This window comes from Pimephales promelas, chromosome 6 (assembly GCF_988280905.1).
Source record: "Pimephales promelas chromosome 6, fPimPro1.hap1.1, whole genome shotgun sequence".
Lineage (NCBI taxonomy): Eukaryota > Metazoa > Chordata > Actinopteri > Cypriniformes > Leuciscidae > Pimephales > Pimephales promelas.
Window position 1 is genome coordinate 12,533,106 of NC_142774.1, and position 12,756 is coordinate 12,545,861.

General features: G+C 34.9%; 1 protein-coding gene and 1 long non-coding RNA gene across 3 annotated transcripts in view; one reads left to right on the top strand and one right to left on the bottom strand.

The window, feature by feature from the left end:
* Nucleotides 1-12,756, top strand: part of LOC148978505 (uncharacterized) — a 104,743-nt gene that overhangs the window by 25,324 nt on the left and 66,663 nt on the right. The window lies entirely within an intron of this gene.
* Nucleotides 1,469-10,166, bottom strand: faah2a (fatty acid amide hydrolase 2a). 2 transcript variants are annotated; one of them, XM_039690806.2, is made up of 11 exons: nt 9,913-10,166; nt 8,666-8,748; nt 8,458-8,594; nt 8,170-8,379; nt 7,040-7,159; nt 6,732-6,867; nt 5,409-5,526; nt 5,216-5,335; nt 3,650-3,761; nt 3,279-3,467; nt 1,469-2,304 (listed from the first exon to the last, which is right to left on the bottom strand). In XM_039690806.2, exons 1-11 carry the CDS (start codon nt 10,096-10,098, stop codon nt 2,117-2,119), a joined length of 1,599 nt encoding a protein of 532 aa, XP_039546740.2. In that variant the 5' UTR covers nt 10,099-10,166; the 3' UTR covers nt 1,469-2,116. The 2 variants fall into 2 exon arrangements, with proteins under 2 accessions (XP_039546740.2, XP_088988239.1); XM_089132113.1 differs by having other exon boundaries at nt 9,906-10,042.

Here is a 12,756-nt window from a genome sequence, read left to right on the forward strand (position 1 = left end):
GTCTCCATCATCTGGAAAGGGAGCCTTACAGCCGCTTTAAGGGGATGTGAGTGTGGTTGTATAGCCCTAAACATTTAACTGAGGCATAAACAACACGTTAAAGTTTAATAATGAGATCTTGTGAGGTCTGAGAAGGCTTTCACTGTGGAAGAACTTATTTATAAACATCTGGTTTAAACCTGTACGAATTGGGGTAAATGATGTCTAAAGATGTTAGAAAACTATTATAAATTATTAAGCCAAATAAAATGACCTCAATTTGCTTACAAATGAACTATCACACATTTTACAAATACCTGGATGAATGCAAACCAAAAAAACTTCAAAAACAAAAAAGAACAGAAAAGACAGTTTGTGGACTGCCGAAGCATCAAGTGCTAAAAACATGGGTCTACAGTCCATATCTCAGATCCGATTTAAAAGCCAACAGTTTTACAGAGACTATGATTAACATGTTAATGTCAGCTCTGATATCTGCAGCTGTAGAGCGGTGATTGCAATGTGGGCATGTCTTGATCCTTTCATTTCCTAGGAGTTTAACAATAGATTGGAAAAAACAATAGAGTGGAAACATGGAAATAGTCTCAATATAAAATAGGAGACAAACTAACCTGAAGGCAAAAGAGTGTCAACTGATCACTCACATAAGAGTGAAGGGAACGTGTGCATTTTTAACTGGCTGAATCAAGCTTATTATATTAATAATTTAGCCAAACCAACTTTTTTTTTTTAATTTTTCAATTTAATGTTTAATTTGTGTACTCTAGAGTAGACATGCCATAATGTGTAAAGCTATCATCTTGGTCACATAGTGCTACCTTGGACTGACCATCACAAAATATAGAGAAAATGAACAATTTTAATATTAAAAGCAATTTCTACTCTGCAAAAAAAAATAAAAAATAAAATAAAAAATCACTGGTCTGGTCATTTAACAACCAGCACATGCCAGGTCACAATCAACAGACCAGTCAAGTATCTGACAATTAGCCCAAGCTAGCTCACAATCTGTGGACCAGTCTGGCATTCAACAACCAGACAACATATTGTGTATGTACTTAAAAAGATATAAGTTTCTGTATTAAAAAAAAAATCAAAAAACTTAAAATGTGCTTGTACTTAAAATTGTTATATTTATAGGTTACACACCAATGATCATATCATGGATATCTTTATATATATATAGTATAATCTAATGGGAAAATTTGAGTGATTTTGAATATTGTCATATTGTGAGTCAATCTTTATCCATGACCCCTTCAGAATTCAACAAAACAATAAATGCATGTCATGTTGTCTGTTGTTCAAATTTCTCTTGAAATTATGTTTGATGTTGATGACACGTTTGACATGTCTGAGAATCTATGTTAAACACATCATCAAAATTCACATACCCCCAAAGCCATATTAAAATATATATTATTCAAGAAGACAGATATTACACCTAATGTATAGGAAAAAAATCACATTAAAAGAGTATTTTTTATTTAGTCTTACTGCTTTAGGTAATTTATTTAATACGTCAGCAATGTTTGAACAGATCTTTCAGAGAAACCACAACAAAATGAGTAATAAAGGCTAAGAAAACAAAAATGCACCAATGCCCAACATTTAAAATATTCCAGTGTGTTATTAACTTGTAAATATGATTGCTTTACATCCTTTGAGTGCAACAAAACTTCTTCCTTCTAAAACACTAAAGCCTGCTTATGGCATATTCTAATCATAAAACAGGTTTATCAGAAAGAGTCTGCTCTTGAAAAGCTTGTTAAGAGGACACAAAGAACAGCACAAATGCTTGTTCAAACATCATTCTTTTCAGTGCATGAATGTTTTTTTTTAAAAAAGTACTGTTATGAATTGCAGTATTTCTCACATACTTATAAAGTTATTAAATGTCTCATGTAATCATCCAGTTTATTATGAATAAAATCAAGTTTTCATATATCAAGGTAAACACAAATGAAGCCCTCGGAAACATGTCAGTTAATGTAAAATACTTTCTGCACTTAGAAAGCAGAACAAACATAACTAAGCTTTGGATAGTGACATGCTGTAAATGTGGTACAGTACGTGTGGTCGGTTATGTAGTCCAGTTGTTGCAGATAAAGATGGATTAAGGCTTGGCTGTTGTCTTGCCTGGTTCCTTCCAGCCACCAAAAGCTTTCTCCAGGTAGAGGGCGGTGGCCAAAGAGAGACGGTCCTGTAACTTACCTGTCACAATCTGTACGCCCAAGGGCAAACCCTCCTCACTCAGCCCTAATGGACACTGGGTCACTGGCAGACCCAGGATATTAAAGATACCTGCAGAGAATAGAGCCGCTTAAAGCCTAGACCCCTCCGGGAAAGTGGGCCCATTAATGCCACGACACACCAAGCCGACGGTCGGCTTTTTCTTCGTTGAGTCCGTTGCAATGTTTTTTGCAGTATGTCAACACTGTAGGCAGCTTTTTTAGTCTACTAAATATAATGAACTGAATAACAGGCTATTATAGGTTAAAGTTACATTTTATACTAAAATAAAAAAATGTAAGTAACAACTAGTTTGCAAACAATAAATGAGTTTTTACCAGATTCAGTGGATCTTGACCTTGTTTTTTCGTTGTTGTCCAGGCTGGTGTACCTATATTTAATGTATATACCTATATACATTATAGTAGATTCGTAGATACCTATACCTACGAATTGCGACTACTAATGCGATAACACTACGAATGTGTTGGCTATTTATTTTTCCCGCTCTTGCTACAACATGGCAGCTGCGCAAATTAATTTTTAAACAGGAAACGCCGTTTCCCATTATATTTCTAATTGTGGTATTGTAATTTAAGGGAAGAAATAAAATAATACAGACATATTTGAAATGCTGGACACTGATTACGTCTTGCTGGATGCAGGACAAAGCTCCCAATTTCGGCTGTTCTAATTCATCAAGATGTACATCATCTTACCAAAGAATTCAAATATGCAAATATTTTCATAACGACATGGTTGTCTGAATGAAGAAAGTGATTATCTGCTTTGTTCACAGTTTGTATGTACACAGTTCTATATAAGGTTTCTCATTTTGAATTATGAAAACAGACACCAGTCATCTGATATAGAGTGTAATATCCTCTCACGCAGGCGTAGAACATTGGTACTAGTTGGCCAAGCACAGCTTTAAACCTGGACGCATGCGAGGTGACACCACAGTCAGCTTTTGTTGTCGCTAATTCTTTGATGTTGGTTTGGTGTGTCGCGGCCTAAATAAGTAGATTAAAACCAACAACACTTACCAGTGTACGAGAAGTTGAAGGGCGTGAAAACTGGGTGGTGGTGTTTTGGGGCAATCTGTGGATGAGAGGGGTACAGCAGCACTCCATCTGTGCCTAGTAACTTCTCCAAATCCTGCTGCAGACTGTCCTTCTGCTGTATAATGAATGAAGATGGATGAGAACTCTGGAATAGCTCAACTAGAGCCAGACCTGAGAAAGAGACAGAAAGGGACACTATTATCATATGCATTTATCTTCAGATACTCAAAAACACATTTTGTGAACACTCATCACAAGAAGACTTGCTAGCACTGAATCAGAATTTGTGAGACATGGTGCGAAAGAGGAATTCAAAGTTAAAAGTGCACAAGCTTATTTGCTGTGTCACACACCTATTGCTGCAATCGTGTGAGAAGAAAACCCCAGAATCCACTTGAACAGCTCCCAGACTGGCCAGACCTTCTTCCCGCCTTTACTCATTAGCTCTGAAAATGAGGTGGGAGGCTGAGATGGAAAAAAAATGACAAAACCATGTGATAAAAACCATGTTGACAACTAGAACATCATTCATGTTATATGCAAAATATAATGCAAATACAGAAAGATAAAAATGCTTGTATTGTAAGAAAGCATGTGAGTGATTCTATAAATGCAGGTGCATTAGGTTTCCAAAGTCATTATTTTTTTTCTTATTTCAAATGGTTATATTTTTGATTATTTTAATAATTTGTTACTCATTGTCATGGATCACAAGTTAAAAATCACGATTTCTTGTTTTCTGAATTAGTGTATTTATTTTCATCATGTATCATTGTATAACCAAAAAGAATGCATTTTACTTTTCTTTTGGGTAATATTTCATTTATAAACACCCTAAATATCGGTAATAATTTTCCTAATTCTCCAACATTGAATTGTTTAATAACTTTTATCTCATTAAAAAAAATGTTTTTCCATTAATCTTTCTAGTCAATTCTGTAACTGTACTTTACTTTTTGACTTTAATTTGGTGGAATTATCTCCCACAACTGTAAGATGCAGGAATGATGTCACTTTCCCTCATTGATAAGGTAAAAAAAAAAAAAGGTCTGATAGGTATGTGTGCTCTCTCTGAGAAAATATTTTAATCTAAAAATGTCTTGGACCAAGTGTTATTTTGTAAAATGAAAATTGTTCCCACAATATCAAAAGGAAAGCAGAATGTATCACTGATCACACAGTGGGTTTTTTAAAAGTCTGTTAATTGTGATTGCATTAGTTTCATGACTGTTAGAGGTTTGGGCTAAAAAGTTTAAAATGGTCATTCTGTTACCGTCAAACTCTGTTACCAAGGTAGAGTAACAATGTTAACAGTATGTAACAGAATTAACAGTAACAGAGTTGACAAACAATGCTCTGAAGAAAAAAAAATATTTGTTAGAAGTAAAAAAAAAAAAAACTGAAAAACTGAAAGAAGACAGGAAAGAATTTCTGTTTGGTGAACAGTTTTTAACCTTTTGCATTGCAAAATGTATCTCCAATTATAGAATCATTCACATATACAAAAAGTGTAAACAGGCCATTCTCTAATTCAGCTCTGACACCTAAACTTAATTATTACTTATAAAATTTAACAACAGCAAAAATATTAAGAGAGTGCTTAAAGGAGCCGTATGTAAGATTGTGGCCAAAACTGGTACTGCAATCACTTTCAAATTACTATAGAGTGGTGTAAATGAAATACATTTCTTACATACAGCTCCTTTAACTGAATAAAAATAAAGAGCAAAAGTTAGCCTTTGCTCAGTGAGAGATTGAAAGTTATCTTATGGTAGTCAACAATCTTCGGAAATTGACTTCCATCTTAAAAACATGCAAGTTAAATATTTTATCCAAGAAATTAATTTAATCCATGTTATGTACAATAAGGGCATGACAATTGTATGTATATAAAAATTGTAATGCCCAAAAACACACACCTTTCCATCCTTGCCAGGTGAAGCCATCATAGTTCCCCAGATCTGAAAGGAGTATTTGAGCTGTGGGATGAACAGCTCTTGAACCTTAACCCCAAGGTCTTCCTCTAAGCGTTTGACCACCTAAAAATAAAGATCATTTTGAGATAAATATCAACTGACTGAAGCCCATCCTCACACACACACACCTACTTACCATCTTCTGTGCCTGAAGCAGCTGTGGGTCCACTGGAGAGACTAAATGAGAGCCCCCATTGTGGGGAACAGAGAAGAATCTCAGCTTTTTCAAATCTACTTCATCAGTGAGAGACAGTCTAAGGAGAGTGAAACAAACAGAGTTAATTTCTCATTTGGAATGCATTTGTAATAGAGGTTGATTTAAATCATTGAAAATAACCAATAAGATGAAAGCCACGCTGTGAATAAACTTTAAAAGAAAAAAAATGAAACTGCAAAGCAAATACACTACCATTCAAAAGTTTGAGGTCAATAAGTTGTTGTTTTTTTTTTTTTTTGGGGGGGGGGGGATTAAAGGTACAAAATGTAACTTTTGGCCCTCTGAAGTCGTTATTGTTGATAACAACCATCATGAAATGACCCTTCACAATAGATCATGTTTTAAATGAACTCTGTTAGAGAGCTACATATGGTAGTTTATCTGTTCAATAAAACGCCTAACTTGACTGTTGCCACTTTTATAACATTTCAAATCCTTAAGTTTTCACAATCTCCGAAAAGCCAAGCCAGCAGACTCTCCTTCTGTTTCCGTTTTTTTTTTTTTTTTTAACTACGATGGACGAGCAAGAAAACGAAGAAGCATCAATTTCAGTTTTGAAAAACATCCAAAGTGGCCGGAGCAACTTTCTCTATTTACATATGTGACAAAACAATAGTGAATCAGACACTAAGACAAAAACACATTTTGGAAGAAAGATTGATGATTTGTCTTTCAATTTTCTCAGACTCATTCTTTCAATTTTGAACAAAAAAGTTACATAGTGTACCATTAATAATTTTGATCAGCGTGATTTAAATTGATCAATAATGACAATAAAGACATTCAAAAGATTTCTATTTCAAATAAATGCTTTTCTGTTGAATCAAAGAATCATGGAAAATTGGAATTCTACAAAAATATTAAGGAGCAAAAACAACATTGATAAGAAGCATTTAGAATGATTTCTGAAGGATTATGCGACACTTAAAACTGGAGTAATGTCAGCCTTGCCATCTTAGCAATAACTTACATTCTAAATTACATTTATTAAACAGAAAATGGTTATTTTAAATTGTATATTACTGTATTTTTATCAAATAGATACAGCCTTGGTGAGCATACGAAACGTCTTTTTACAGAAAAAAAAAAATGTTTTAAATCGTACAAACCCCAAACTCCCAATCATAATGTAGATGCTATGTAGATATTTCTGTCATGTTGCACTTATGTAAAAAGTTCATATTTGCTCACAGTGTTGTTGTGACCATATATAATTATTTTCTAAATATCATATTATATTACTTGTTTGCATTGGGTCCTCCCATGATGCTTAGCATGGGAATCAGGTCTTCTGCATAACGGCACATAGGTCCTGTACACAGAAATCCCATCTGCAGTCCCGAGGTGGGAGGATACTGTCCATCATTACTTACGATACCTTTATGTACAGAGAAAACTAAATGTAGTTTGTGTTCCTTATGGCCTTAATCAACATTACTACAATTACAACGTTAAGTGTATACACAGAAGAAACCACATACTCCCTAAGTAGACTCTCACCATTATTTTACTAACCAACACAAGCACACAATTGCACCCATTCTTCTTACCTAATGATGGCTTGTGTCCGAAGATGCCATTGAAAAAGCAGGGAATACGGATACTACCCCCGATGTCTGACCCAACTCCAATCACAGAGGCACCACCACCCAATATACTGCCCTCACCTCCTGCAAGTGACAGAATTAACTACAATTAATTTTCATAAATGTTGCCCTGGCAGTCATATTGGACCTATAGTGACACCTAGTGGAGAGGATGAAACACACACACACACACACACACACACACACACACACACACACAAATACATATATATAAGTTTTATAATTAGTATACTGTATTACACTAAACTGCGACGGGCCCCACCACTTGCACTTTGTTATCCTATTGTTAGTTTAATTGCTTCTATTGCTCTCCTCATTTGGAAGTCGCTTTAAATAATTTAATGTAAATGTAAAGTGATCGTCTCTTAGAATTTGGACTAAACCGCTCAATTTTTATGGATTAGTTTTACAATTTCTTTATAACTTTTTAAAGCATCAACGTGTCAGTTGTGTAGGGGGTCTATGGAGAATACAAGCTCTTCGTTTTTATCAAAATGATCATTTGTTTTTCGAAGACGAACGAAAATCTTACGGGTTTGGAACGACATCAAGGTGAGTAATTAAAGAATTTTCATTTTTGCATGACCTAACACTTTGATGGTTTTAAAGCCGTTTTATTGGGCTAATAATAATATGACTGGATTATTTATCTTGTGTGAGTGTTTATTGACTTGTGTGCATAGATTTATTGAAACAATAATTTTCTATAAAGCAGCTTTGAAACAATATGCATTGCAGCGAAAAGAGGTAGACAAGAGGTAGATATTTTGTTTTAAAAACTATTAATTTCTTTAGGAGTAAAAAGTTTTTAAACTATGAAAATTTTAATTAAATAACTTTGAATTCTATTTTAATGTTTCATTTTTGGTTTATTTTTTAAATGTAGCTCTATTTCAATAAAAACATTATCTTTAACAGTAAAAAAGTGTATGCAAAACTCCTAAAAGTGCATAAAAATGAACAACCATGCCTGCAATTGTATAACAATTATGAGTTAAGAGTGATCGATCGCATGTTGGATTTTTCTGTCAGTTTTACTATGGTCAAAGTGTCAGGATGTGTATAAAAATGACCTGAGCTGCCGCCTGCAATTCTCTCAAAGTCATAGGGGTTGTTAGTGATGCCATAGAGGTGGTTGTGGGACTCTAGCCACATACAGAGTTCACTGCAGTTAGTTACACCCAGTGGGATCGCTCCTGCCCTCTTCAACAGTGCAACAGATGGGGCATCAGCCCCTGAAACCAGATCCCGTCTGCTCAACAGTCCTGTCGAGTTAGGCATCCCTGTTAGGAATAAAACAGAAAGTGTCACCCTACAGACATAGAGTATGCCATTCTGGAATGAAAAGTTATATAATATACCTTGCAGAGCAAATGCCTCTTTAACAGTGATGGGTACTCCAAGTAGAGGTAGCCTGTCCTCCAACACATCCTCTCCTCCTGTCTCCTCCTCTATTAGTTTGTCTACTTGTGCGGCTTCCTGAAGCGCTGCAGAAAACCTGAACAAATGAGAATGTGTGTTCAGAGTCAGAATGAAATGTAGGATGAATTTGCCCTTGAACTCCCTCACCTGTCCTTCACCATGGCATTGATAAGTGGGTTGACTTCCTGAATGCGGTCAATGTAGGCCTGTACCACTTCAACACTTGTTACCTAGAGATGTTTGAAGGAAATCAATAAGTGTTTGGAAATGCATAATCCTGTAAAGGTCACTACACAAATGTATACAAAAATGTGTGTGGTTTCTGAACCTAAAGACAAACATACAGTAGAAATACACTGACTCAACACTTAGGTCAGATCTATTGTGAATATAATTAATGTAGCTAAATGCATAGATAGATGTGAACACTGTGTTATATCCGTCTGTTCTCCAAGAAAGAAAAATAGTTGTAAACAATAATAATCAATAATACATTTGACAGTATAAATGTATAACAGTCTGGGGTAATTGGAGGGCTTTTTGAAACTTGAAAATGAAACTTAATATAAAAATATTTTTCATCAAAGCATGTTCTGAAAAAAACACATGCTATCCGTTGATGGTAGGCTTTTTTTTGATATTGTGTGCAAATATGATGTGTGATGGTAATAACATTTCTCACTTTCTGAGAAAAAGTTGTTTTTTTCCCCTATTTATTAGGAAAACTATTTTTCCTAACTATTAACTAATAAACTATTAAGATCACTTTTCCCCTATTTATTAGGAAAAGTCATATATGTTAAAATTGATATATCAACTTCTATATATCATATAGAAAACTTCTCTACATCTATCCTTTAACACAATAATAATAATTATTATTATTATTTTACACACACATTTCTTTTAAAAGGGGGGGAATGAAAATAAATTTGTTTTTCAGACAAAATAACTGGCTTCTTGATATGCAGACCTGGCTATAGGGGACTTTTATTGCATAGATAAGTCAAGTGCTGCTGAGTCTGACCTTTGCACAGCCTTGAAAGCTCATGAATTCCTGTGTGTAAATACTCTCCCACTCTGATTAACGTTACCTACATTAATAGCTGAAATATTATCAAAAAAACTGTGATGTTAATAAACTGCACTGTGTTGGTAAAAAAAACCCTGAAATCCTATTAAAAAACTGAGTTTTTAAGAAACTACTAGTACTACAACTCCCAGCATTCATTGCAATTCACCTCGTCGCATCTCTTCCTCCTGGGTGGTGTGACTGTGAAATAATGATCTTTACCGTAGCGTCATTCAAAGTGTAACCAACATGTCATTACGGTCATGCTGTTAATTATAATGATCAAGATATAGAGCCTATGGAGTTTTTATTTACATCTTACTTCCTTCCGACGAATCTTTCGGGCAAGCTGCATGGCTGAGAGCAGCAGAAGTGGGTTAGTGATGGGTGGGAGTCGCGAAACTCCATGTCGTTGCTGAGGTGCAAATAACTTAAAAGCGGCGAATAACATCCACATCACAGCTCGAAGCAGTCTGCTTAAAAACCGCTCGAACCGGGTTAAAGCCATCGTCAATGAGCAGCGATGACACCAGTACGCAGCTTGGTTTGAGAGTAAAAACAGAATTGACTCTTTACTGCCCTCTGCATGCAGAATGGTGTTACTGAATCCTTGCACTTTGATACATGGAGACTAATGTTACAAAGGCCATTCATTACCAGTCAGATGTTTGGACACACTTCATAGATTTTATGGTCATGTTTTTTATTTTGATTTATTATGTGTTTTATTATGCTTATTCAAGTGGAACATGTAGGCGATATCAAAATCTAGCTTACATATTGAATTATATTCAAATTCACATAAATGAATGGGAAAATATTATGAGATGAATTTAGTAAATGGTTTGTGTGTGGAAAAATATCGATGAACTTGATAAATGTTGCAAATATGTTTTACTATCCACAACCAAATGCCTTTCAACTTGCGTGTGCAAAATTCAGAAATAAATGAATGTGCAGCCATTTGTACAAAATGCATTTTTGTTAATTCAAATGTTTTCTTTTTTATCAAATAGATAGGTACATCAACAATCAGCAGCACCAGCCTTGTGTTTGTGTGTGGGTTATGAAATGCTTGAAAACCACAAAAAGAAAGTCCCAAAATCCAAATGAATCAAATGAGATCGACTCAATAATTGAATGTGTGTGTCACCTGATCCTCAATTTTTCTTTGTTGTATGCACAAATTATATAGCCTGGCTGCGCCCTCCTACGCACTTCCACTCAATTTCATTTTAGAGTCTGGTTGAACCAGGCTACAAATTATATACACTAAACTGAAAAATTTGTAGTTTCACCTACAAAAATAAAAAGTTTTAATCCAGTTATTTATATATTTTGCTGTAGTAAATATCAGTTCACATTTCCAAACATTCCTTTTGCATTAATTGTAATAGCTAATCAAGTGATTTTTGCATGCACATGGAGTCTACAAACAAGTCATGGAGATCTGATCTCACAATCATCAAGTCTATGTAGGATTACATAAAGGAAAAACTGAGAGAGGCTAAATCCAGAAAAATTGTGTCTCCAAGATGCTTGAAGAAACCTGCAAATTACCTATGAGAAGTTAAAAAACTTGTATAAAAGTTATTATGGATTTAGTCTGGATCAGTTTTTTTCTGTTTCTTCACGTAATCTCAGAAAGGCACAATGATCTCTTTGTGGAGAGTAGGCACATGTAGCGAAACTGGACATTGTAATTGTATTGTGGTCACCAAGTAAGCAGTGATACATGCACCAAAAACATAAAACACTATAAGCTGAGGGATAGATAGGTCAAGACAGAAACTTCTGGGCCAACCAATGCAGAAACTTCTGGCTGTGCACAGAACAGCTTTCAAAGGAACCTCAATCATTAGTTAAACGTCTTGGACCATTTTGAGATTGTCCCTAAGTAATACCACCAGACACTAAGCTGTTTGAAGAAAGAACAGGGAAACTTTGTGGCTTAACCATGAATGCGGAAAGATTTCCTCCAAAGCAATCAGAAGGGGGAGAAAGGAGGGTCGGATTATGAGTTTGCACTTCCCTGCTAAAAAATCCAGCATAAACAAGCATGAATTCCATGTTGGTCCAGGCTAGTTTGCTGGTTAGAGCTGGTATTGTGCTGGTCTAGCTGGACCAGCTTAGTCATTCTGTTTTCAAGCAAAACTGGTCCATCCAGCCCTCCTCCTGCTTCTTCTGCTGGTCCCAGCATGCAAAACGCTGGTGACTGTCTTTAATATGAGATTTGACAGTTCTAAACTGTAAGGTTCCAGCATTAGTTCTCAGTTAACTTTTTTGAAGTCACTTTTATTCCCTTGCCCGACAACAGTTTGACCAATAGTCCACCAGATCAGCACTAACCAGCCTTGAACTAACAAGGAATTCATGATGGTTTATCCTGGATTTTTCAGTAGGCTTGGCTCAGTGTTATTTTTCCCGCCTTGTTTCTTTCTTCTGATTTAAAAGATTTAGATTTACAACAGTCTTTTTGTTGTGATGATGAACAAAAGTCTATGTCACACTCAGGGAGGAAGTACACTACTAAGCCTGCAGGAAAGAGATTGCTAATGTTCCTATAAGGTTATTAAAACATTTCTGAAAGTTCTCAGAGCTGCAAATGTTATGCAAATATTAAGGGAAAATTTCATTTTATAATTTTGTAAACATTTTGGGAATGTTACACTTTAATGTTTAACTGCCAACATTTTTGTGCTGACAGTTTCAGAACATAAGTGGCATCAAAAAAAAAAAAAAAAAAAATTGTAATACATTTTTTGTATGACAATTAAGCACAAAATTCATGAATGTGGCAGGCCTCATTTCTGACTGCGAACAATAAGTGTGACTTTTTTATGACCTTTTAAACTTTTTGAATGATGTCTAGTTTTGTGTGTGTATGTGTTCACATTGCAAGTGGCAAAAAATTGTACCATTCCACATTCCAATTAAGTAAAAAAAAAAAAAAAATACAAATTCAAAATGCAAAATTATTTGGTCTAAATCCAAAATGACTGAATAATACCAGGGGGTTAGATATATAACCCTTTAAAACGAAATTGTAACATCTTTTCTATCTGGGTATATTAACTGAGGCTTTACACATGATAATATAGCCATGTATAGGCTACATTATATATTTATGAGCAAAATTTTGTAAAATATATTTATATATTATATC